At 46.6% G+C, this 24016-nt stretch overlaps 1 protein-coding gene across 3 annotated transcripts; it reads right to left on the reverse strand.

Moving 5' to 3' along the window:
• Positions 1 to 670: 670 nt before the first annotated feature.
• LOC124660145 (receptor-like serine/threonine-protein kinase SD1-8) lies at positions 671 to 10296 on the reverse strand. 3 transcript variants are annotated; one of them, XM_047197933.1, is made up of 8 exons: positions 9434 to 10296; positions 8783 to 9350; positions 2580 to 2711; positions 2272 to 2447; positions 1810 to 2020; positions 1491 to 1728; positions 1255 to 1405; positions 671 to 1170 (listed from the first exon to the last, which is right to left on the reverse strand). In XM_047197933.1, exons 1-8 carry the CDS (start codon positions 10172 to 10174, stop codon positions 862 to 864), a joined length of 2526 nt encoding a protein of 841 aa, XP_047053889.1. In that variant the 5' UTR covers positions 10175 to 10296; the 3' UTR covers positions 671 to 861. The 3 variants fall into 3 exon arrangements, with proteins under 3 accessions (XP_047053889.1, XP_047053891.1, XP_047053890.1); XM_047197935.1 differs by lacking the exons at positions 8783 to 9350; positions 9434 to 10296 and adding an exon at positions 4782 to 4822; XM_047197934.1 differs by lacking the exons at positions 8783 to 9350; positions 9434 to 10296 and adding an exon at positions 2914 to 3034.
• Positions 10297 to 24016: the final 13720 nt, after the last annotated feature.

A 24016-nucleotide genomic window follows, 5' to 3' on the forward strand; every position in this document is an offset into this window, starting at 1 on the left:
TCTACTAGCAGCATGCACATATACTCAACAGGCCCGCGTCGATTAAATGCGTACGGAGGGAGTAATATAGTTCATTAATTGTGGCATATCAGATGCTCATAATTTCAGGACATAAGATGACAAAGGATACGATTATGATTGCTATGTACATTACTTAAGAACTGTTTAAAATTATTTGAGTGCTTCATTTAATCATTTTGTGTCAGAGGTGATATCTGTAAGGACTCTTAATTCGTCCTTGCACAGATGCTCATGCCTAATTCTGATTTAGTTATTATTTACTTGAGAATTGCAAAATCCCTTGCATATTTTTTTTTTCCGAAAATGAAGTCAAAATAAGAAAAATATTCTAAGGAATTGAGAGTTTGAGACCGCCTTCGGGACATTGAATAGTTATGGTGTATGCGGTGATTTGAAATATTACCTAATAACAAAACTTGATTGCTCTTGCACTTTTCAGCGACGACCACTCTGGTTCATGAAAAAGTCATGTTTAAGATATTGGCACGGTCTTCAAAATGTATTTTTCACCAATAGTTATAATATTCTGAACTTCTCAAGAAAAATCTGTGTTGATTTGTTCCCAGTGTAAATGTTTGAAGCAATATTGTTGGCCAAAGTTTCACTTTAAGATATGTGCAGAACGTTGATTTTGGTGAACTGGAGGGGGTACAATTTAAAATCATTGCTGAACTGTTATTGCTTGTTAATGATGACTACTACAGTTAAAAGTAGCTACTGAGAAGAAGCAATCTTCATTCTTGTTTGCGGTATTATTCAAAATTATGTACTTTCTTTCGCTCAGATCCACAAACTGACAATACACACCCCACAAGTAATTTCAGTATGCAACTTAGCCTTCTATCGACCTTCAATTATAGTAACTGTTGCGCTGTTGAATATGCTGCCTGGTTTACTTGATGATGTATCTGTTTCCGTTAGAATTCTTCTAGCGGCAAAGCCAGGCTGCTTAGGAGTTGGCAATGTGGCAGTATCTGTAGTAGCTAACATCATAAGCACTTGAGACATCAATGGACGGTCATCTGGATTCTCTTGCACACACAGGAGTCCGACTTTGATGCATTTGAGTACTTCATCTGAGTTGAACGAGCCATTCATGGTTTCATCTGCTAATTCTATGCCTTTCCCTTCATTCCATAGGCTCCATGCCTGCAGAATAAAAACGTGACCAAGTTATTTTGAAGTTATACTGCAGAACATAGCTTGTATGTGTTGAATGAGGTATGTTCTCACATGTCCTAGAAGATTTAGGTGATTTGAGTAGGAATACACCCCTCTGTTTTTCCTACCACTAATTATTTCCAGCAGTAATACTCCAAAGCTAAAGACATCTGATTTTACTGAGAAGACTCCATCCATCGCATACTCGGGAGACATGTAGCCACTACAGAAAAGCAACATCAATATGAGTAATATTTGGAACTCATTTATAAAATAAAATATTGTTTTTTTTATGTTACCATACTTACTATGTGCCAACCACTTTTAGTGTATTGATTTCTGTCTCATCGCTGCCAAAAATTCTTGCCATACCGAAGTCAGATATTTTGGGAGTCATCTCCTTGTCTAGAAGAACATTACTTGCCTTCATATCTCTATGTATGATTCTGTATCTTGAGTCCTGGTGGAGATACAGCAATCCTCGAGCAATGCCTTCTATGATACTGTATCGCACTTTCCAATCAAGTAGGATGCTGTTGGATTTTTCTGTTCACATATGTAAATACATGTTTTTCTCTGTATTATCAGCCAGTATTCAGGGTCAGAAAAGAAAGGTTGAGAGGTTACCAAATAGGAAGTAGTCCAAGCTCTTATTTTCCATATATTCATATACAAGTATCCTTTCTTGTCCACTAATGCTGTAGCCAAGAAGCCGGACAAGGTTCCGATGCTGTAGTTTAGCTATTAACATAACCTCATTCTTGAACTCATCGAGACCCTGCATGGACGTTTTTGAAAGCGTTTTTACAGCTATTTCTTGTCCATCCTCAAGCTTACCCTGTTATTTTCAAGGAAACAGAGTCAGACATACAGTAGCACTAGATCAGGATGTTCAAATTGCTGCAGTTAACTGTTTGTTCATTTAAAATGCTTGTGCTTTCCTGTAATAACCTTTGTCTAGAAACCTAATAGTTGCTCAGATGGAATCTCACGATTCCATTCAAATTAATCAGTGTTTCTTGATATTGCTTATTTTTTTTCCATACATATGCATTTGTACCGACTGAAGTTCATCCATTAGAGTGCTACCTTATATACTGGTCCAAAGCCACCCTCGCCGAGCTTATTATCGATAGAGAAACCATCAGTGGCAGCTGCAATTGTCCCCAGATCAAATATTGGCAGTTCCAAGTCATCATCGTGACTGCTTCCATCGTAACGGCGGGGGTTGGTGCTGCGTGAACCGCCGCTCCATTTACTCGATCCTGCAAGAATACAAGTCAGAATAACATCCTGGAATACCACTTTACCTTTTCGTCCATGTACATGTTACTCATGTATTTTAAGAATATACATCATGTTTTATACTGTAGTCACAAAGGTCTGATGGATGCTACCTGTTGTTCTTGTTAGCTTCTTCTTTCTTGACCAGAAGAAAAACCCAGCAAGTGCCAAAAGAAATGCCAGTGCGGAGATGCTGGCGACAGCTGCGATCACTGTTGGTGCCTTCTTGGATTTGCTTGTCGAACCTGCATAAGACCGGTGGTTAGTTTGATGATGCATGTGCCTTGACATTTTCGTCTGGTGGAATATGTATATTTCACTCATGAGCAGCCCCAGGAAATGCTACATGATGCTCTCGGGAAAGACGTCGAAGCTTTCAACAGCTGCGACAACCTGAGGACGGGGTAAAGATATTCCCAGGAACCAGTTTACGGTTGCACACATAACTGCTTTGTTGCCCAAAGGCTCGTGAAGTTGGATTGGCGTCTTGCATTTGTATTGTTTGATGGGCCAGAGTAACGAGGTCCCTGATGCTGCTGCTGCTATTGGTGAGAGATGTGGTTGCCTTGCTTGCTGGCTAAGCACTGCCTGGAAGCAATTAAGCATAGTATGCTCTCGTAGAACGGCAGTGCATGAAACACATGAGGCCGGGGCAATGCTCTCATTTCGAAAAAAGGGCATGAAACACATTCTCAGGGAGATCAGCATCTGATACCCTTATTAGGGAGAAAATTGCACAAACCAGCAACTCTTGGGGTCATTGTTGCACAAACCAGTAAATCAAATATTTTGTTGCACAAACCAGTGACTCTAGGGGTAATTGGTTGCATGGAGCTCTAATTAACAGATTATGCAATTAGGGCATCTCTAGCGGCGCGACGTAAACGGACGCTGAGCACCCGTTTTCGTACGCCGTGACCAGAAATGCGTCTGGACACTGCTCCAGCGGGGCGACGCACAGTGACCGGGCCGTCCGCAGAGACGTAAACCTGGCCCAAATATGCGTCAGGTTTGCGTCTCCGCGGATGCTCCGCGGTCGCGGAAAGTGTCCGCGTTGGGTGCATCCGGGCCCAGTCGGCAGTGAGTAGGTAAGCAAAAGATTTTTTCATTACTATTAATTGGCCAAAAGGATCATCTTTACAGAGATGGTTACTCGAGTTAACCTAAAACTACAACGGTCGTACCTACTCGCCGTCGCGCGGCCTATACCGACCTCGGTTACTCGCAGTCGCGCAGCCTACTACTAGCCGTCGGAGGGGCCGGCGCCGTCGACGAAGCGCGAGCTCTTCGCGCACTCGCGCGCCGCGCACATAGGCGAGCGGACATCTCGTCCCGCCTGCGGCGCTCGAAGGCCTCGGCCAGAGAGGAGTCCCTCTCGTGGGTAACTCGTTTGGAGCCTATCCGTCTAATAACCGTTTTAGTCCTCTCTGCAAGCATGTTGTTTAATTGCATAATCTGTTTTTTTTTTAGAACACAGTACAACGCAGACGCTCACAAACACGCACGTACAAACACCCCTATAAACGCATGCACGCACACCCTACCCCTATGAGCACCTCCGAGGGACTGAGCCGGCATATCTTGAGGTTGACGAAGTCACCACTGGCGCCTCGTTGTTGACGGGCACGTCACCTACCACTGAAAGCATAGCGCCAGTTAAATCCTGGAATAAATCCAGGTAAATGCAAACACCCATGTCAAGTCTAGGACTTGAACCTGGGTGGGCTGGTTCCACCACAAGGACCTAACCACCAGAGCCAAGCTCTGTTTGCAATTGCATAATCTGTTAATTAGAGCTCCATGCAACAAATTACCCCTAGAGTCACTTGTTTGTGCAACAAAATATTTGAGTCACTGGTTTGTGCAACAATGACCCCAAGAGTTGCTGGTTTGCGCAATTTTCTCCTTATTAGGGGAAAGAAGCTTTGGCATACTGTAGAGTGGTGCCGGGCAACTAGTCCGACCCACATTTCTTGGTTGCTGGGGGCTGCTCTGCCTGTCATTGTAGACAGGGTGTCTGTGGTTGCGATTCGCACCAGATTTGCTGTTACTGAACATGTACGAGCGCAGGCATGCTAGGCCAGTGGCTAGCTGGAGATGGTGCGTGGCGGGGGCTGCGCTCCTGCCGACGACGTGGATCGGGGCCGAGCCGTACGTGGTGTGTGCTGGAAAGGCTGAAAGCTAGCGCTGGCTGGGTGCGATGCATTGCATGCCGTTTGCTACACTCTCTGCACTGCAAGCAACACCGTCCGTTGTGGTATTTTGGACTTCGCCATGGAATTTGCCTCCGGAAAATTTGTTTTTCACCATCTTACCGTGCATAGGTCGAATTTTGCTGATACACGCGAAACATGCTGAAACAAAAGAAACCCTAAGGTAACTGGAGTAAAACTCCAAAAACCATTATGTAATATATCATTCGAAAGCATGATGAATTTAAAAAAAAAACATGACATGGATATCCAAGCACCAACGGATGATCATGCAACCCATGCTAAGGTTCATGTTTTTTCCTAAACAAGGCAAAAGATTTGATATTTTCATTAATAAAGAAGAGGTTTTATAGACAAAGCCATGGGGTTTAAAACATGGAGTCTACTCTCCCGAAATTACATGGGCCAAAAATTTGGCATCGGCTAAACACCATGCCTTTGCTTCATCATCGATGATGTTAATGACAACATTGGCCGGATGTTGAAAAATCTATCGTTGCACTTCTTCCATATCTTCCACAAAACAAGCATTACCAACGACGCCATCGCTTTCCTTGCCTGATCTCTCTCAAGAGCAAGTTTGTGTTGAAATGTATAACTGGATTGCCTATAGCTCTTTTCATCAGGACAACCAAACCTCTGCAGACTCTTCATTGGCCCAAGTAGCTAGGACAATGTTGTGGAAACCACACCACACAAGGATCTCTTTTATACCCTAGTAGTAAAGCGGCATTTGTAAAGACGATGACTCACCGATTCTTGTACTTGGTTATATAAGGTGCAACTCCCATAATTTTGCCAATCTCAAGTAGATCCACCGTTCAATGTCCTATTTTGCATCACCAACCAAGCAAAGAATTTGCATTTGGGAGGTTCGTGCTTTGGAGGTCGCATAATCCTATCGATTATCAGTGAGCATCTTATCGCGGTCTTTCGCTTTATCCTCCCCCGCGAAATTTCACCTGCCACTGGATTCGATGCCCTCACGCGACACTTGCCACTTGTCTTGTGGTCTACAAACGATCATGCGACGCTAGTCTAATCGACATCAAGCATATGCCAGACAACACCATAAAACGCATTTGATTCATCCAGCGAAGGGGAAATCTCGTCGCAATCCCCATGTCTCCTCTCGGCCATTCCATTGGTAGAGCGACACACCAAAAGCTCTGATTGTGGACGGTGCACGTAGAAGCTCGACAGGAACCTCACAAAACTAGTTGTGGTGCTTGGAAGAGTCGGCTCCACCGTGCAGTTTCAGCCAATCAGCTCGCGGTGCCAAGCATGCATGCATTCACACGCGCTGCCGTTCAAAGAAAAAGGGCAACATTGTCGACCACTGATCAAGTGATCGTGTGCTCTTTTTTGGTCCTTGGTGCACGAGGGAAACAGGAAACTAGCGAGCTACCTGAAGCATGCGAAAACGTGTGGTCTCACATTTTGCAAGGTTGGTGAGCTACATTCAGTGAGAAATCTAGAGCGTGTACAAGGTGAGATGCACATGCACGGTGGAGCAGTGGAGATCTCATCTGGTGGCAGTGGCTATTTTGCCCTACCTTGCATGATTAAGCTTTGTTGGGCTGTGCAAAATCAAAGTTTGCGCTTTTTCTGATAGGTGCATGGCCCTGCTTTTGGAAGTAAAGAACTGGGGACCGATGTGCTCACTGTCAAGCTTAAAAAGCTCTTTTCAATTCTCTCTAGCAACATCGATTTGCCATTTCAAAAGAAGAAGCAACATTGATTTCATGGCAGCATCTCTAGCCACACCCCGTAGCCCCGCTAAAGGGTTATGGGGTGCGGGACACGAAATCGACGCCCAGTCACAGCTCCAATAGCTTCCTTTTGTGCCGACGTGACCCAATCTAACACTTCCACTCTGCTATGTCCCTTAGGGACCGGCCCGGTAGCGTTAGGCACAGTCAACAAAGTGGTGGGTCATCCTTGTCATAGACACAACTAAAACCATTCCCACTTCTTACATCCATGTCGTCGCTGATGCAATTCGCTAGCCCTCGTTGCCATGCCGCACCGAAGACGCCCTTTGTTAAACCTACGAAGAAGCCCAAGCAACAGCTGGAGGGGATGTCACTGCATGCATGGGAAGCGGAATGTAAAAGGAGAGTGATGCTGCCGGCCAACCGCAAAGGGCGTCGTGGTGTCGCCAACTTTAAGAAGATGGTGAACGAGGCGGCGGCAAGCATCGCCACCTTAACCAAGGGATCAATGTTGGTGTCGACAACAACACCCACGTCGCCGATGGAAGCGAAGGGAACACCACGATGCACCCTTCAAGGACCACATCATCGTCTTCCCAGCCTACTTCCGAGAAAACATATGAGCCGCTATCAAGGTTCTCTGTTCTCTCCCCCCCCCCCCGAGACTAGCGAGAGCGACCATGTTGGATTCGATCCAAAAACCCTCTTTTCCTTTTGTCCCTGACTGCCACCATAGTGAGACTAGGAAGAAAATCAAAACGAGAAACGGGAGCCGAGGCCTAAAATGGAAGGCCTTGGTGGAAGAGTGCCTCACTGAGGCTTGGAAGACCCTGAGCCTTGACCCTATTAGCAGGTGCCCAAAAAACCTCCGACAACTATTGGAAGAGGATGAGAGACCAATTCAATGAGCGGAAACTCTTAAATGAGTTCAAGCACATGCTCATCACCCGCAACGAGTCGGGTATGTCGTATAGGTGGTATTATGCAAAACATTTACAACAAGGAAACGTTGAGCGAATTCCCGTAAGGCCCGGGAATGGTAAGAAGATGGTGGATTAAGTAAAAAATGCTCTATAATTTGTTTAATTGGCATACTAAAATTTCTCATGTATTGATGTGTGTTTGTTTGGTTAGTTCATTGATGCGCTAGAGATGTTTCGAGAGCAAAACAAAGAGAAGGAATTCAAAATGACGCATGTCTTCAAAAGAATGCAAACTTGCAACAAATGCAAGATCATCCGGAGGTCTCTCCCCAAGGGTGACACCATAGATGTAGATGGTTCAACGCCCTCTTCGTTGTCCTCGGAAGGACGACCCACCGGGAACAAAAAGGCAAAGGCTAGAAGGGATGGGGTGACATCATTGAAAAGGGTGTAAGCATCGATTGAAAGTGCATCACCGACTCCACATCGAAATCGATCTTGGGAGACCAAAAGAATTATGCAAGGTGGACGGTCTTAATGAAGAACCAAGAGAAAAAGATCGAGCTTGAGAGAGCAAGAATGATGATCTTGACGGATGAGAAATCGAATATGAATGCCGATGCGAAGGCGTACTATATGGTATATCGCCAGCACATCCTGCAGGCAATGGGGATTGAACCGGCTGCATCGATGGCGGCATTAAACACAAGCAAGACGGACGAGTCAACTATCTTCCATTTGACTACATGGTGTTGTAATATATGTGGTGGCGTTCTGGTGGAAAATACATTAAATTTATGCCTATTTCTATGTGTGTTTTTTGTAACTTTAAAAAATTATATATATAAAAAGGTTTTGGAGGTGTTATATTGGGAGGCCGGCTAGTTGCAAGCACTCCCAACATGGAGGTGGCGTTTTGGCACACGCGTGCATATGCAACCATTATAGAAAATAATAAAAAAACAATTTTAAAAATGTCGAAAAAATCTGACATAAATTTTTTGGTATACATCGTGACATCCTATGTTCGCTCACAAGTTTTCGTGGAAAAAAAATATTTTGTACGGTGTGTATAAAAAAGATAAAAAAATGTTCTGTACATAGTTGTACAACATCAAAATTTGTCTTTTTACAGGCATAACTTTTTTTTTGAAAAGTTATGTACCAACATAAAATGTCTAGATGTACATGTAAAATTTTAGTTTAGAATTTTTTGACACTTTGACATGTGGATTTACATAATGGGAGCATATGCTCCTATGAGCTAAAGGACATTTTCTGATCATAGAGGAGCGTGGCTAGAGATGCTCAGGTGTGGGAAAATGAAAAGTACAGAACGAACTAGAGGATACATAAGGTGGTTAGCTGGCATATATTCTACCGGTTTACTGAATATTGGGCTTTGCATTTGCATAGTGGCACTTGTACGAACGTAGCAATGCGATGCCGAGTATTGCATACGTACCGAGATCGGCGGCGGCGAGGCGGACGAAGAGATCCTGTCCGAAGTCAGCGTACACGCGCAGGTCGGTGAGCCCGGAGCTCCACATGACGCAGCCCCAGCCATTTTCGCGACGGTCCTCGCTGACATTGCCGCTGGCGTACGCCGTGCAGGAGCAGTTCGTGAGGCACGCCTGCCGGCACTGCTCAAGGCTGAGGCCCATGTCCAGGACGGTGCGCGTCGTGTCGGGCACCTTGGTGTGCCTCACCGTGACGAACCCGTCGGCGGTGGCGCTGCCGTTCCTGCCGCAGCCGAGCGGCGTCGACCGCACGCACCCGTCCCGGCCGTCCCGCAGCGCCCACGCCGCCGGCGACTTGGGGACGAAGCCGCGCAGGCAGGAGCATGCGGGGAGGCTGTTGGGGTCGCACACGCCGTTGGGCCCGCACGGCGACACGGCGTCGCACTGGTCCTTGGGCGCGTACCAGTACAGCTCCCACGTCCCGGCCGCCGGCACCCACGTCGACCGCTGGATCAGGCCGTTGCTCCCCGTGCCGGTCAAGCCCAGCCTCGATATGACCGACTCGTTGTGCACCTAAGTCGTGAGCTCAGTAGGGTAAGCAATGCGATTTGATCAATAAACTGGGTGAGTTGTGCGAAGTCGGAACGAGTACGTACATGGAAGCTGTACGTGACTTCCTGGGCGTTGTTGATGAAGCTGTAGGTGAAGTCGTTGTAGGTGACGAGGTCCGGCACGCCCCCGAACTGGACGCCGTCCCAGGGCCCGGAGCGGTAGACGGTGTCGGCGCCGTTCCAGATGAAGATCTCGGGGTCGCCGGACGCGACCATGCCCATGACGACGGGGCCCGGCGAGGGGTCCGACGGGCTCTTCCAGGCCGTCAGCTTCCTGTTCCGCCCCGTCACGAAGTCGATCCCGAGCTTCATGTCCGAGAGCAGCGTGTCGGTCGGGTAGTCGAACCCCTGCCACGCCACGGCGCCGCCCGCGTCCGCGAGCACGAGGTTGCCGTTGTCCAGGATCCGCGCCGCCGGGCTCGCCAGCGCGGATGCCGGCTTGACCGACCACACGACGGTGGAGTTGTTCGACGCAATGGCGAGCGTGCCGGTGGCGGACACGGACAGCGTGGCGCCCGGGTTGGCCGCGGCGTCGCCCGGAATTGGGTGCTCGCGGTTGGCCACCCACACGACCGTGCGGACGGAGACCTTGCTGTACCAGACTCCAAGGTAGGTGTTGTTGGCGCTCGGCGGGGTGAAGAAGCCGAGCACGAACTTGCCGTCGGGCTCCGAGAGCAGCGTCTCGTTCGCGGCGAGGGGGTGGCCCGGCGTGACGGTGTCTCTGGCATGGCATGCCGTGGACAAGAGAAGGAGGGAGAGGAGGATGTAGCAAGCGAATGGCGCCATTGCTCTGAAAATGAGTGGCGCTACCACGTCACAGTGGGTTGTACGCTAGCGTTCTGGACGGGAGCTGCAGGATAGGGTGGTGGTGGAGGATTGTCGCATGCCGTGGAGTGGAGACTGGACATTGGCTGCGAACGCAGCGATTTTACCGGCTCCGATTGATAAAGGAGTAATGACGTCCTGCTAAGGTCACCCATGTGTTGATAAGGCTTCTAAAAATTTGTGAAATATGTCTGAAATTTATGAAATAGGTTTGAAACTTGTGAAAATTTATTTATTGTTCAAAGTATGTTTCGCAAAGTTTCGCATATGTTGCTACCGTGTTTATGAAACTTGTGAAACATTTTCTACTATTTAAATTTATTTCAATTATGTTTCAGTTTTGTCAAAAAGGAGACAAATAGTTTCACCAATCTCAAAACACAATCTGTGGTAGATGGTACTCCTGCACATACATCCTGCTGCCCGTAAAAAGGAGTTTTCGCATTGGCCGCTCACTACAAACCTGGACAGGGAGACTCCTTTTTAAGAGGACGTGAGCTCCTCTCTAGGCTCTCCAATTGCTGCCACAAAGTTTACAGAGCCACTGGGTAGTGGGCAGTGGGAGAGCTTTTCAATTTTGGTGGCTCGCATCTTAGGCCATCTCCAACGGGCCAACCGCGTTACAGAGCTCAAATTGTCCGTGCGCGTCCGTTTGTGTCAGCCCGCGAACGTCATACGGGTTGGAACGATCATTTGCGTCTGGGGTATCCCAGTGGTGCGGACACATTTTTTAGCATGGACACCGTTAAGGTCGTTAATGGTGGTTTAACGTCCCGTCGAGGCCTGCCGCCGGCGATTACTGGTTCCCGCTCATGCCCAACAGATTGGCGTGTTTTGCCGACGTTTTGCGCGAGCGGGAAACAACATGCGCGTCAACACCGTTCTGATCTCGATGGCATCATCAACATCATCATCGGCAGCGAGCAATACGATGGAAGGAGGTAAAAAGGTCCAATCTGATCTCGTTGATTTTGTTCCTGACCCTCCCACCCGTTTGCATGCATATGCCAATCTGGAAAAATCAATGGAGATGACATTAGGGAGCTTTCGCTTCCTCGTCGGGAAAGAGGGATTGCACCGTTTTCCGGCACCCGTTGGCGGCCGAGCCTGATTACTCGGTATCTTCGGCGTCATCCGTTGAGTCAGGCGACGAAGAAGTTTCGCCACCACGCTTCACCAAGCCCGCTGATAGCGGAAAACTCGCCGATCTATTCGGTGAGATGACTTTCGGGTCAGTCACGGAAATCGATCTGTCTCAAGATAGCGACTCAAAAAGCTTCATCAACTTTGACTTCACCAACACAACCAACTCCACTGCTAGTAGGGAGGTCTTTGCCGATCTATACGACGATGTCACCTATCTTGAGTTCGATGAGAGCGCAAGTACAACATACCATCAGATTTGCGTAATCATGGGTGGCACGAGAGCGACAGCTATGCAAGATCCAAGTTCACCTCAGCGGAGCCGCGAGATCTTGGAAGAGGAAGTTGCCCAAAGGATACATAGATAGCTGGGAGAACTTCGAGAACCTATTCGTGCAAAACTTCAGGCCCACTTGCAAAAAACCAGCGTCAATAGAGCAGTTAAGGACGTGCACGCAGAAATCAGGTGAATCGATGAGGGCATACATCCAGTGGTGAAGTCTCATCAAAATTTTGGTTGAGCATGTGTCCGATGAAAGGGCAATCGACATGTTCATCGCAGGCATCCGTAGAAGGGATCTTGTCGAGGAGCTGGGAAGATCTAATCCAAGAACAGTAGCAGAGCTCATGGAAACAACGAACAGGTGGGCTGATGGAGGATCGCAACAGAAACATCAACCAGCACAAGAGACGTTTTCGTAACTTTGCAGAATACAACGATCCCAGCCAAGTATCGGCCGGCTTCCGCAGTAACAATGGTAGCAACCATCGTGATGATTATCACAGGAGAAACGAGCAACGGAGTGATAATAGAGATGCACCAAACTCTAGCAGGCAAAATAGTCGACCCAGGTTTCCACGACCATACAACGTGTCACCCGAAGAACTTTTGAATGAACCTTGCTAGATGCACTTCTACGTCGATTCTGACGGGAGAGAAAATCGGGTTACCTTCAGAAAGACTGTCGAATATTTCAAACTTTACGAAGGGTAACAGAGAACACGCAAGCAGAGGCAATCAGAGGGGGATATACACAAGGACCAAGGAGTGAGGTGCACATACCATTGCCACCACCACCTGCAATCACCAGTGCGAAACAACATCAGCTGCAAATTGCGGGTCCCAATGATGATTTCACACCCACAAGGGGAGCAGTGTCGATGATCCATAAAGGCATATCGTCCAATAGATCGCAGAAGCTAATTACACGGAAAGTGAATATGGCAGTACTAGCACCTCCACCAACCATCGAATACCTAAATAGGTCAGGTCAACCAATAGGGTTCAGCATAGAAGATCACCCGCCCCAGGTGTCGCGGCCAAGACATTCAGCAATGGTGTTACTAACAGTTATTGAAGGATATGATGTCTCTCGCATATTCATTGATGGAGGGAGCAGCATAAACCATTTATGCGGACACATTGAGGAAGATGAACATCTTGTTGGCTAACCTAGCACCAACAGATACACATTTTCACGGGATTACGCCCGAGAAACCAACTTATCCCCTAGGCAAAATATCACTCGACGTACAGTTCGGAACAAAAGAAAATTTTAGGAAAGAGAAGCTCGAGTTTGAGGTCATAGATTGGCCGTCGCAATATCATGCCCTCTTGGGACGACCCATATATGCCAGATTCATGGTAGTACCACATTATACATATATATTGTGGAGGATCCCTAGACCTAAGGGCCGATAACGGTTAAAGGAAGTTTTTCCCTGTCAGATAAGTGCGATAGAGATTTTCACAAACTCTCTTAGTCATTCAGAATGCAAGCTGCGTACGAGGCAACCAGGCTTACCACCAACCATGATGTACTGCTGGACCGAGGAAGATCCTTGCAAGAGCAAGCTTTCAACACCTCCAAGAACTCCAAGGAAATGCAGATACACCCGACAGATTCCAAAAAGACGACATCCATTGCAACCAACTTGGATAGCGCATAGAAAAGCGCGCTCATCGAGTTCATTCGTGAGCGCTGGGAAATCTTCGCATGGTGCCCAGCTGACATGCCAGGAGTACCCAGGGAACTTACCGAGCACGCACTTAATCTATATCCAAGAGCTAGACCGTTTTGACAACCTTTGCGCCGTTTTTCTGAGCCAAACCGCAAAGCCATGTTGTCTGAAATTCATCAACTTGAAGAATATGGTTTTATCAAGGAAATAAATACTGTGGCCACTTGGGTCGCTAACCCGGTGCTGGTCCCGAAGAAAAACACTGAAGTCAATTCCCATGTGCGTCGATTTCACGTGTCTCAATAAACATTGCTCGAAGGATCACTTCCCCCTCCCAAGGATCGATCAAATCATCGACTCCATGGCAGGTTGTGAGCTTCCTTCCTGGATGCATATTCTGGTTAAAACCAAATTCGACTGAAAGAAAAAGATGAAGTCAGAACAACTTTCGTAACCCCTTATGGCGTGTTCTGCTACAAAACAATGCCCTTCGGGTTTGAAACGCAGGAGCAACGTACCAGAGGATGATGCAGAAGTGCCTCGCCGCACAGATCGGAAAAAAACGTCCAAGTATTCATCGATGACGTGGTCATCACAACAAAACAAGGGTTATCCCTCATTGACGATCTTCGAGAAACATTCGATAGTCTCGACAAGTTCCGCATCAAGCTGAACCCGACGAAGTGCTCCTTTCGTGTTCCTGCGGGAGAACTTGTCGGAGACTTGGTGTCAGCCAGGGGAATTGAAGCAAACCCAGAAAAAATACAAGCTACCCTGACAATGAGGAAGTCAACCAAGCTCAAGGAGATACAACAGCTAATGGGGCAAGTCGCAACTCTAAGCAGATTTGTCGCCAGGTTGGGAGAAAAAGCGTTGCCCTTTTACGCTCTTATAAAGCAAGGAGAAAAGTTCGAGTGGAACGAGGAAGCAGACAAGGCTTTTGAGCACTTAAAGCGCACTATTTCGACACCACCAGTATTGGTGGCACCACGAGAAAAAGAACCCCTGCTGTTGTACATTGCGGCCATGCCACAGGTGGTCAGCATAGTTCTTGGGGTAGAGCGGGAAGAAGAAGGAAAAAATTTATGGAGTTCAGCGCCCAGTATATTTCCTTAGCGAAGTTTTGTCCCCCTCCAAGCAACGCTACCCGCATTATCAGTAGCTAGCATAGTAGTGCTTAATGAGGCACCCCTCTCGAACATCTTGAACAACCCAGAGGCTACAGGACATGTCTCCCTTTGGGGAATAGAACTTTCCCCTCGAGACATCACATACAAAAAAAACAATCAAGTCGCAAATTCTGCCAGACTTTATCGTAGAGTGGATGAAAATCCAGAACATAGGACCACCGGATTTGTCGAGTACTTGGCACATGAATTTCGACGGGTCCAAGAGAACGGAAGGAGCAGGAGCAGGCGTGATACTTGTTTCCCCGCAAGGTGACAAGATGAAGTATATACTGCGGATGACCTTCCTCAACGCGTCAAATAATAAAGCAGAATATGAAGCTCTTCTCCATGGGATGAAGATGGCAAAATCATGTGTGCTACATACCTGAAAATATTCGGCGACTCTCAGTTGGTAGCACAACAGGAGATGAAGAAGTGTGATGCAGTCAACGGCAGCATGATAGCATATAGGGATGCATACAATGAACTCGAGAATACCTTTGACGGATGTGAAGTAAATCATGTGAGTAGAGACTCAGCAATGATGAAGTCGATATTTTGGCAAACATCGGGTCACAGTGTCTGCTCATACCACCAGGAGTGTTTTGGGAAGAAATCAGTGAGAGATCAACCAAGTCAAAGAAACATGTGGTGCAGAAGCAGTCGAAGAAAAAAGATAAACCCAAGAAAGCCTCGGGGGCTGCAGTAGTCCCATAACCATAGATTTTGGATGGGGATGAAGATCCAGAAGAGGTGATGATGATACAAATCCCATGGATGCAAACGTATCCGGTGTATATCACAAGGAAAAAAATACTGGATGATCCAGTGGAAGCACTATCAGGCGATCTAAAAAACGTTCACAGTGATCGAAGTAAAATTATATAAACGCAGTATATCAGATGTCCCGCAGAGATGTATTACACCCGAAGAAGGATGGCTCATACTCAAGGATATACACGAAGATTTTCAAAAAAAAGGATATACACGAAGGGATATGCAGCCACCACGCAAGCAGTCAAGAAATTGCAGCCAAAGCTTTTCGAGCTAGTTTTTACTGGTTATCAGCCATAGAGGATGCGAAGGAGATCGTGCGTACCCATGAAGCTTGCCAGAGATTCGCGTCCAAACCCCATTCTCCACCAGCCGAGCTAATGGCAATACTTTTGGCATGGCCTTTCTCCTAATGGGGACTCGATATGGTGGGAAAATTGCATAAGTCTTGGCCAGGAGGACACGCCTATCTGCTCGTTATTAGTCGAAAGCTTTACCAAGTGGATTGAAGCAAAACCAGTAACAACAGCAAATGCAACGGTAGCAGTAAATTTCATCAAGAGCATAGTTTTTCGGTTTGGTGTCCCTAACAGCATAGTAACGGACAATGGCAGCAACTTTATCTCCGAGAAAGTTTGCATCTGTGGCACATCCAAAAACCAATGGCCAAGTCGAAAAAGCAAACGGTCTCATATGCAACGGCATCAAGAAGTGTTCACTGGCTCCACTCGAAAAAGCAAGGCACACATGGGTCAACGAGTTACCCTCCGTGTTATGGAGCTTGTGAACAACACCGAACGCAGCAACTCAAGAAAATCCTTTCTTTCTAGTCCATGGTGCCGAAGCTGTGCTCCCGGTAGAAACAGAACACAATTACCCAGAGTTGTGGAATATGATGAAGAGGCCTCGCAAAAGGCACTCGAGGACGATGTTGATGCAGTTGATGAAGCAAGAGACGTAGTGTTGTCAAGAGTAAGCGCATATCAGCAGAACCTCAAGAATTACCATAGCCGTCGGTTGCGAACCAGTTCTTTTGAAGTCGGAGATATAGTTCTTCGACTTAAACAAGATGGCCATGAGAATCTGGAATCGCCATGGTTGGGACCATACATCGTCACTGAAGTTATTCCAGGAGGAGCATGTCGACTGAAAGATAAGAAGACATGCAAAGATGAAGGGAACCCGTGGAACGTTGCAAGTTGCAATGTTTCTACGCGTAAACAAGCAGTCAGTGTAGCAATGACCATGTAAACATATAATGTACTTGAACAGCTCGCAAGTTTTCAGACACACTATTTTCCTTTCATGGTACCAACTGGGACTGAAATTTTTTTAATGAGGCGGGCTTGCTTTGCTGAAATATAGCATGGTTAATAAAGATAAAGATATCGAGAATTATTGTTTCTTGTCGCAAATTTCAGGCTCGGGGCTAAACCCGCACAAATCAATATAGCAAACTTGAAAACAATCGTATTCTCCTTGGTTTGAATAAACCTCGTGGATTAAAACAATCAGTAATCTTCGCCACCCCAATGCTCGGGGGATGAGATGAAAGTTGGCCATAAGTAAAGTTTTATTTGACTGCATAATCGTCTCGCAAAATTATAAACATAGCACGACAAAATAGTATACGCGACAGTATCTTTGTCTACACAATGATTTGATACCCAACCAACAAAGTACAGGACAAACACATATATACAACGCTGCATTTTGGCTCAAACCTCATGCAGTAATCAATATAAAGAATTTCTATATCCATTTATATACATTCTTCTTTGTTGCAAGCAACTGTTGCGTTGAGTCATCATATCGGAATTCTTTGAAGAAGGAAGAGTCTACTTCGAGTAGCTTATCAATCATTTTTATGTGACATCAGATACATCCTCGATGTGTTGATCAAGCTTTATCCTTTTCTTCAAGCTCTTCAAAAGAACATCCTGCATGACTTTGTCAAAATCCATCTTTGGATTGTAAATCCGAAGCCAGATCAATGCAAACTTGGCGCCAACAATCATTTGAGCTTTCACGAAGTTATGGATATTACACACATCTTAAAACTTCTCCATAAGCTGAGTCAGATTTTCGGGCTGCGGGTTACGAGGTAACATAGCATTGTACACCATACCCAACATGTTATTGCAGAAGTCAAGAAATTCTCGAGTCTTGGTAGCACGATCTTGAAACTGAACAATACGATGACATCGCATTTCATCTGCCCAGAAGTCAATATTGTTCTCTCTGGCAAGGCGTGTAAGACTAGCAACCCGCAAGTTCACCCTTTGTTCCTCAGCAGCAGTATCCAAAAGGCTCTTGTCATGAAAAATAAAAGCAATACAGCAAGAGCCAAAGCAAGGTAATTTGAGTCGACAGGACAAGGAAAACACACCAACCATGTCTTGACTTACGTCAGTCCTGAGGTAAAGCATGCAGTTTTCATGTTGGGAAGAGCGAGTGGCTTTGGCAACTGCAGCTTCTTCAGATCTCAGGGACTCCTGTGCTCAAAGAAGAGCAGTTTGCTCACGATCCGATGATTTTCGTGCTTGGTCCAGAGCATTCATAGTTTGTTTTTTGAGAAATTGGAGTTGTTTTCGCAGTTCTTCCATCTCCCGTTTCATCGAGACAGGTATCGAGGATGCATTTAACGAGATATTTTTTGGAATTTTGGCGGGTTGCGATGCAGCAGGAGATGCGTCAGAACATCCAACCTCGGTATAGTTTTGAAAAAGTAACAGGAAAGTAAAATACACTCGACATCAATCATCCAGCAAGGTGATTTTTTTCCATTTATCGTCATAATATATTACAATAAAATGTTCAAAAGATGCAGCTCATAAGGCGCTTACATGACAACTGGGAGCAACAAAAGGAAAATATTTACAAATAAGGGGGTACAAGATTGTCTACTTGACCTCCGTCTGAGCAGTGCTGGTAGAGGCAAAAGATCTTGGGTCGAGGATGGAAATGATTTTCTCCGAGAAGGACTTCGCACCCTTTACAAGAGCAGTCCACTTGTCATTGTTCAATCCTCGTACAGCCGCAACTTTAGCCTAGTCAACCTTCTCTCCGCTGGCTATCACCAGTGCGATGGTGCCTTCGACTCCAATCTTCAGGCTTGATTGGCGGTGTGCCAAAGCTGGGTCACCTTTTTGTGTGAAGCTTTTGGCGAGAAGCTCAAACTTTTCTGGTGGCGCAGCCTTCGGGAAGAAATGCGTGAATATGCGTTAGAGTGCAATTCGCGCCGCCTTCAAGAAATCGTGCGCCAGGGTACAGTTCATCTCCAGAATTGAGAGAGTATCCAGGAGGGCATCTTCTTTCAAGTCCTGGTTCCTGGTATACATCTCACCATTTTTTTCTACTGAAGAAAGAGGTACCTTTTTCAATATAAAAATGGAGGTGGTATAAGAAAACAAATAAAAGGATGTCAAAAGGAAAAGAAGAAACATTACTCGAGAATTTGGCGGATTGTGTATCGAGACGCGCAATAATGGCGGCTTCCCGTTTGGCAATCTGCCCCTCCTTTTCACTCAAAGCGTTTTTAGCGGCATGGAGCCTGTCCCGAAGGTCTCCAACCCTCTTAGATTTTCTTTCAGCTTCTTCACAAGCTTTTTCGCTAGCTTTGAGTTTCTTCTCAAGTTCTTGGGCGCGCTTATCAGCAAGGTGGAGTGCCCCTGGGTAAAAGGAAGGATTGTGTTATAAGAAAAAGACCAAAGAAGTGTTAGGCAATATATACAAAAAACATACTTCTTAAGGAGTCGGCTTTGTCTCGGAACCCGATAAATCGGGAACCTATGTCGACCATCTCCTTCACCACGAGCTACAAAATAGTCGAAATGCAAAGGAAAAGTGTTAAAAAGATGGCATTTTTCGAGTAAACAAAAAAGCATAATCAAGCACAAAAGGTAAGCTTACATCATCGAGTAGAGGAGTCGATAAACTCTTGGTAGCAACTACCTCTTCACCGGCAGCACTAGTCCTTGGTTTCTTCTTCGATACTCGGGGGTTGCGTGGTGGATCCGAAGATTTTGGGGCAGCTTTCGGATCCTCGGAAAGGACCAGCATAAGGGATGAACTCGTGTTCGTTGGTCTAGAAGCGTAGAGGTCCAGATGTTCTCGTCATCCCTAACTTTGTTGAAAATATTTCAGCATATGAAAAAGAAATGAAGTCAAAATAGCTGGGTGGAAGAAAAATAAAACTTACGAGCTTACGGCGGCGGCAGAAGCGAATGGGTCGAACTCCGCTTGTTCTTTATGAGAAGATTCTTCGGCAGCTGGTTAAGATAGCTTGGACGTGCCGGAATCCTCTTCATCAGTCATTATTTTCCTCTTTTGTTTCTCTTGGGAAGCCGCAGGAGGATCGGAATTTGTTTGTGAGGAGCTAGAGGCATGCACTGACTCCGAAATTCTATCAGATGAACCTGCACTCTTTTCAGATTCTGCTGGTTCACTGTCACGAACTGAAGTTTCTTGCGAGTCATCTGTAATGATGGCTCGGAGGTACATCGAAGGGAGTAGGAGAAAGCGAAGAAAGAATTTGATGGTTCTGCTTGTTAAAAGTGCGAGTTAACACAACAAGGGTACAAAATAAGCGGGAAAAGTGAAGTAACATAACTCGAGCAAAAATACTTACAGCTGGGAGGGCATGGGTACCACTGGTGGGTTCCACGCGACAAGAGGAAGGAACTGGACACTTTTTGCTGAGCGAGGTGAAGCGGCGTACTAGTTTCCCCAAGTCATTCACGGAGAGATCTTTGGAAATTCTAGCGGCATCACCACCTCCGGAGTATAGCCAGAGGGGATTCGCGCGAGCCTAGAAGGGCTGCACTTGAATTCGCAGAAAATGTGCAATGATTGGCACACCTGACAATTCTTGCCCTTTGCTATTTTGTAGAGCTTTGATCCGAGCAATCAGGGACTCGGTAGCCGACAGTTCTTCGGGTGTAGCTTCTGCATCCCAAGACATGCGCCTCAAAATTTCTTGCGACAGGTCGAAGGGAGCGAGGCCATACTGTTGAGTAACAGTTGGCTCGTCCTTGACGCACATCTACTTCTTGCGCCAGCCTTGGACGGAGTCGGCGAATTTCACATCAAAATATCCGACCTCCGGTCGCACACTGATACAGACACCACTTACATTGTAGATTGCGTTCCTCGAGTTGTTTTGATGGAGATGGAAGATACGTTTCCAAATTAAGGCCCCGGTGGGGATGGACGGCAAGAAAGCATTCACAGAGTGTGATAAAGATGGATATGTGGAGAATAGAATTAGGAGTCAGCTGATACAGCTGAATCCCATAAACAAACAACAGTCCACGAAGAAATTCGTGGACTGGAATGGACAAGCCGCAATGGAGGAAGTCAGTGAAAATTACCCAAAAACCCTCGGGAGAATTTTTGGTAGCTTCATCCCCTGGGAGTTGCATTGCTCCATCGCTGGCTAGCAAACCAAGTTTCTTGAGCCTGCGGTGGTCCTGCTTGGAGAATTTGGATCTCTCCCATCCAAAAACCTTCTCCTTCTCCGTCCGAGCGGAGGTGCCGGTGGCGATCTTGGCGCGCTTGGTTCGCGTAGGCATGGTGGCAACGCAGGAGCGAGATGGATGTGAAGAGGAGCTCTGACTCAATGCACGTGAATGGAGGTGAGAAGTTAGGGCAATGGCAAGGGCAAGTGATTCGTGTGGCGGAGTGAAGGGGAAAACAGAGATCGAGGTTTTACCTTTATAACATGGAAGACGAAGTGGCTAAACCATTGGATATATGCGGAATGATCCTGGCGCTACATGTGGCAGCGTAGTAAAAATATTTTGTGGTTTATTTTGGAAACAAAGAAGTTACTGCGTGCATGCCCGAAATGTCGGAGAACGTGCAAGGCATACTTGTGTGACGTGGAAGAAGAGCAGAGATGTTGGACCCACAAAACAGCGGTCCACCAGTAGTCGTGTCTTCCCGAGGCGATAATACATGATCTTCGTCAGCGCCGACATCATGGTTGAAAAAATCTTCGAGTTATCAAGACAATATAGGACGAGAAGTATAAAATTTGGAGCTTACGTCCAGTTGCAAGCACCCAACGTATGCTCGGGTGCTACTCTTATCAGCAGTACACATTATATTTCTGATAAGACAAGGTAATGATGAACAATATATAGTTGGTTAATAGCAAAAGTTGAGCCTACAACCAAATGAAAACACTCGGCTGTAGCCTCGGAGGCTACTCCCATCGAACCGCTGGTCGCGCACCCGATGAATTATGGTAGGAAAAGAAAGTAAGATAACAAGGTAGTACAGAATGGAACCGAAGAATTTTGGTTGTATGCATACATCTTCGAGTTTCATAAAACTCGTCATGTACTCCCATCGGGAGCCAAGATATCATTCTTTATAATGCATCAACTCGAAGAAATGATGCATTCCAACAGCTGCACAAAGGCACTCGACAATATATTCTCAGAGCGCGTCCGTCGAGATAAAAATTCTGAATGACGTGACCCGTCCTGTGTGGCATGGCATCGCACCTGAATGCTCTCTCCCACTTTATCCACATCAAGAGATGTGAAGAAAGATCTCGACAGACGTGTTGGGTATTCGATAAATTAGCTGGAATTCAGTTTTCGGTAAGTCCTGAAGCGGCACATACTGAATTACACCAGTATCCCAGGTTCGAGTCCAGGGACTTGAACTTGAAGTAGGTTTATGCAGGTTTGCCACAAGAGCAATTAACTTGTACCTGATCCGTCAGATGAACCAGTCTCATTTACCATTATCCCTGTACAATATAGACATTGAATGAGAATTGAGTACAACTCAAAAGTATTATCAAATAGATGAAAGTTGGAGATTTTACCCGACTGTACGACTCGAATAAAACCTTGGAGGCTACTGACATAGGCATACAAGGAGCATGTTGCATATATACCCCTGGTTAATTGGTATAGCCGAAGGCCCATTGGACTTGAAGCTTTGGAGGCCGAGGAGATTGGAGAGGATCGGATTAGGAAAGTTCTAGTCATTATTGAAGTTTGTATTAATATCAGTAAAAGCCCAATGTGCCCGAAAGATAGTACTTGTACGACATGTTGTAAACCCTCGGTTGCTCCTCCTATATAAAAGGGACGCTAAGGTCGAAAGAGGGACCGAATCATTGTAACCTTAGCCACCGTAATATTGAGTTGAGCACCTTTATTCGGCTGAAACCTTCGAGATCTACTTGCCCTATAATTTCTACGAAACCCTAAGTCTATAATCGGTAGGCGTTGACGAGTTAATCCTTCGTCATTGACGCCAGGGCGGAGCTCGCCGAGGCCAGGGCGGTGCTTGCGCAGGGGCGGAGATGACTCTTGCGGCGACTAGCACCAGCCTTGCGGCGGCTCCTCCTTTACCGACTGCCCCACCCGCGGACGCCGTCATCCACGACATCGCCGATGATGACGACGGCGTACCCTGCCGGTTCGAGTGCGCCGGTGACCAGAGCGTTCTGCTCGCGTCGTTCGAGACCCTACCTAGGGACACTCAGCGCCGTCAGTCTTGGGCAGCGGAGGAGGAAGCCCACAGCTATGCGGTCGCCATGTCTCGGGGGTACATGTACTCCGACCTGGATTCGGTCGCGCGGAGGGGACCTTCTCCCGCTCGAATTTTTGGCAAAAAGGACCACCTCCATAAGTGAATTGTCAAAAAGACCACCTCCGAGTGAAATTGACAAAAAAGACCACATGCACCATGGTGGAAAGCTCGCCAAGCGACACATGGCACCTACCGCCAGAGCCTGTGGCGGCAAGCTCCCCCAAGCGACACGTGGCACATGCCGCCACAGGCTGTGGCAACATGTACTGTTCACCCACAGCCTGTGAACAGTGCCTGCCGCCACGGGTGGTGGCGGCAAGTACCACGTGTCGCTTGTCTTGTCAGTGCGTGGCGGTAAGTACCACGTGTCGCTTGTCTTGTCGGTGCGTGAACAGTACGTGCCGCTACAGGATGTGGTGGTAGGTGCCACATTTCGTTTGGTGGAGCTTGCCGCCACAATGTAGGTGGTCTTTTTTGGCAATTTCACTCGGACGTAGATTGATATCGCATTTTTAGCTTTAAAAAAATAAAAAAAATGATAAAAAATTCAAAAAAATAAATTCCTTCGAGATGGCGATGTCTTATTTCATTTAGTTTTAAGAAAAATTCACAAATATTAATTTTGATATATTATACAAAATGATGTCATGTTTGGGTAAAACGGCTTTTCTGGTTACATATGACCTCCGATGAAAAAGGTTTTTATATGAAAATGTAAACGCAAAATTTTACTTCCGATTTTAACCACCTACGACTGTTTAGAGACTTTTTAGATTACCAAAAATCAAAGTAAAACAGGTTTTCGGAGGTTTTAGATTTTGGCGCAAAAATCTGAAAAATTTCAAAAAAAAAATCACTTTCCCACTTTCCCTCCTCCACTTCTACCCCTTCTTCACCTTCTCCCTCCTCTCCACTTCTCTCTCATCCTCTTCCACTTGTCCACCTTCTCCCCTCCTCCTCTTCCCGTCCTTCATATTCTTTCCCTCATCCTATTTCACTTTTCCATCTTCTTACCAAACATGACCACCACCTCCGTCGACCACCTCCTCTCCGGCAACAAGTACACGTCCTCTCCGGCAACGGCGACCACCTCCTCTTCGGCAACGGTGGCCACCTCCTTTCCGGCAACGACGACTACCTCCTCTCCGGCAATGGCAACCACCTCGCAACGGCGACTACCTCCTCCCCGACGAAGGCG

This window comes from Lolium rigidum, chromosome 6 (genome assembly GCF_022539505.1).
Source record: "Lolium rigidum isolate FL_2022 chromosome 6, APGP_CSIRO_Lrig_0.1, whole genome shotgun sequence".
Taxonomy (NCBI): domain Eukaryota; kingdom Viridiplantae; phylum Streptophyta; class Magnoliopsida; order Poales; family Poaceae; genus Lolium; species Lolium rigidum.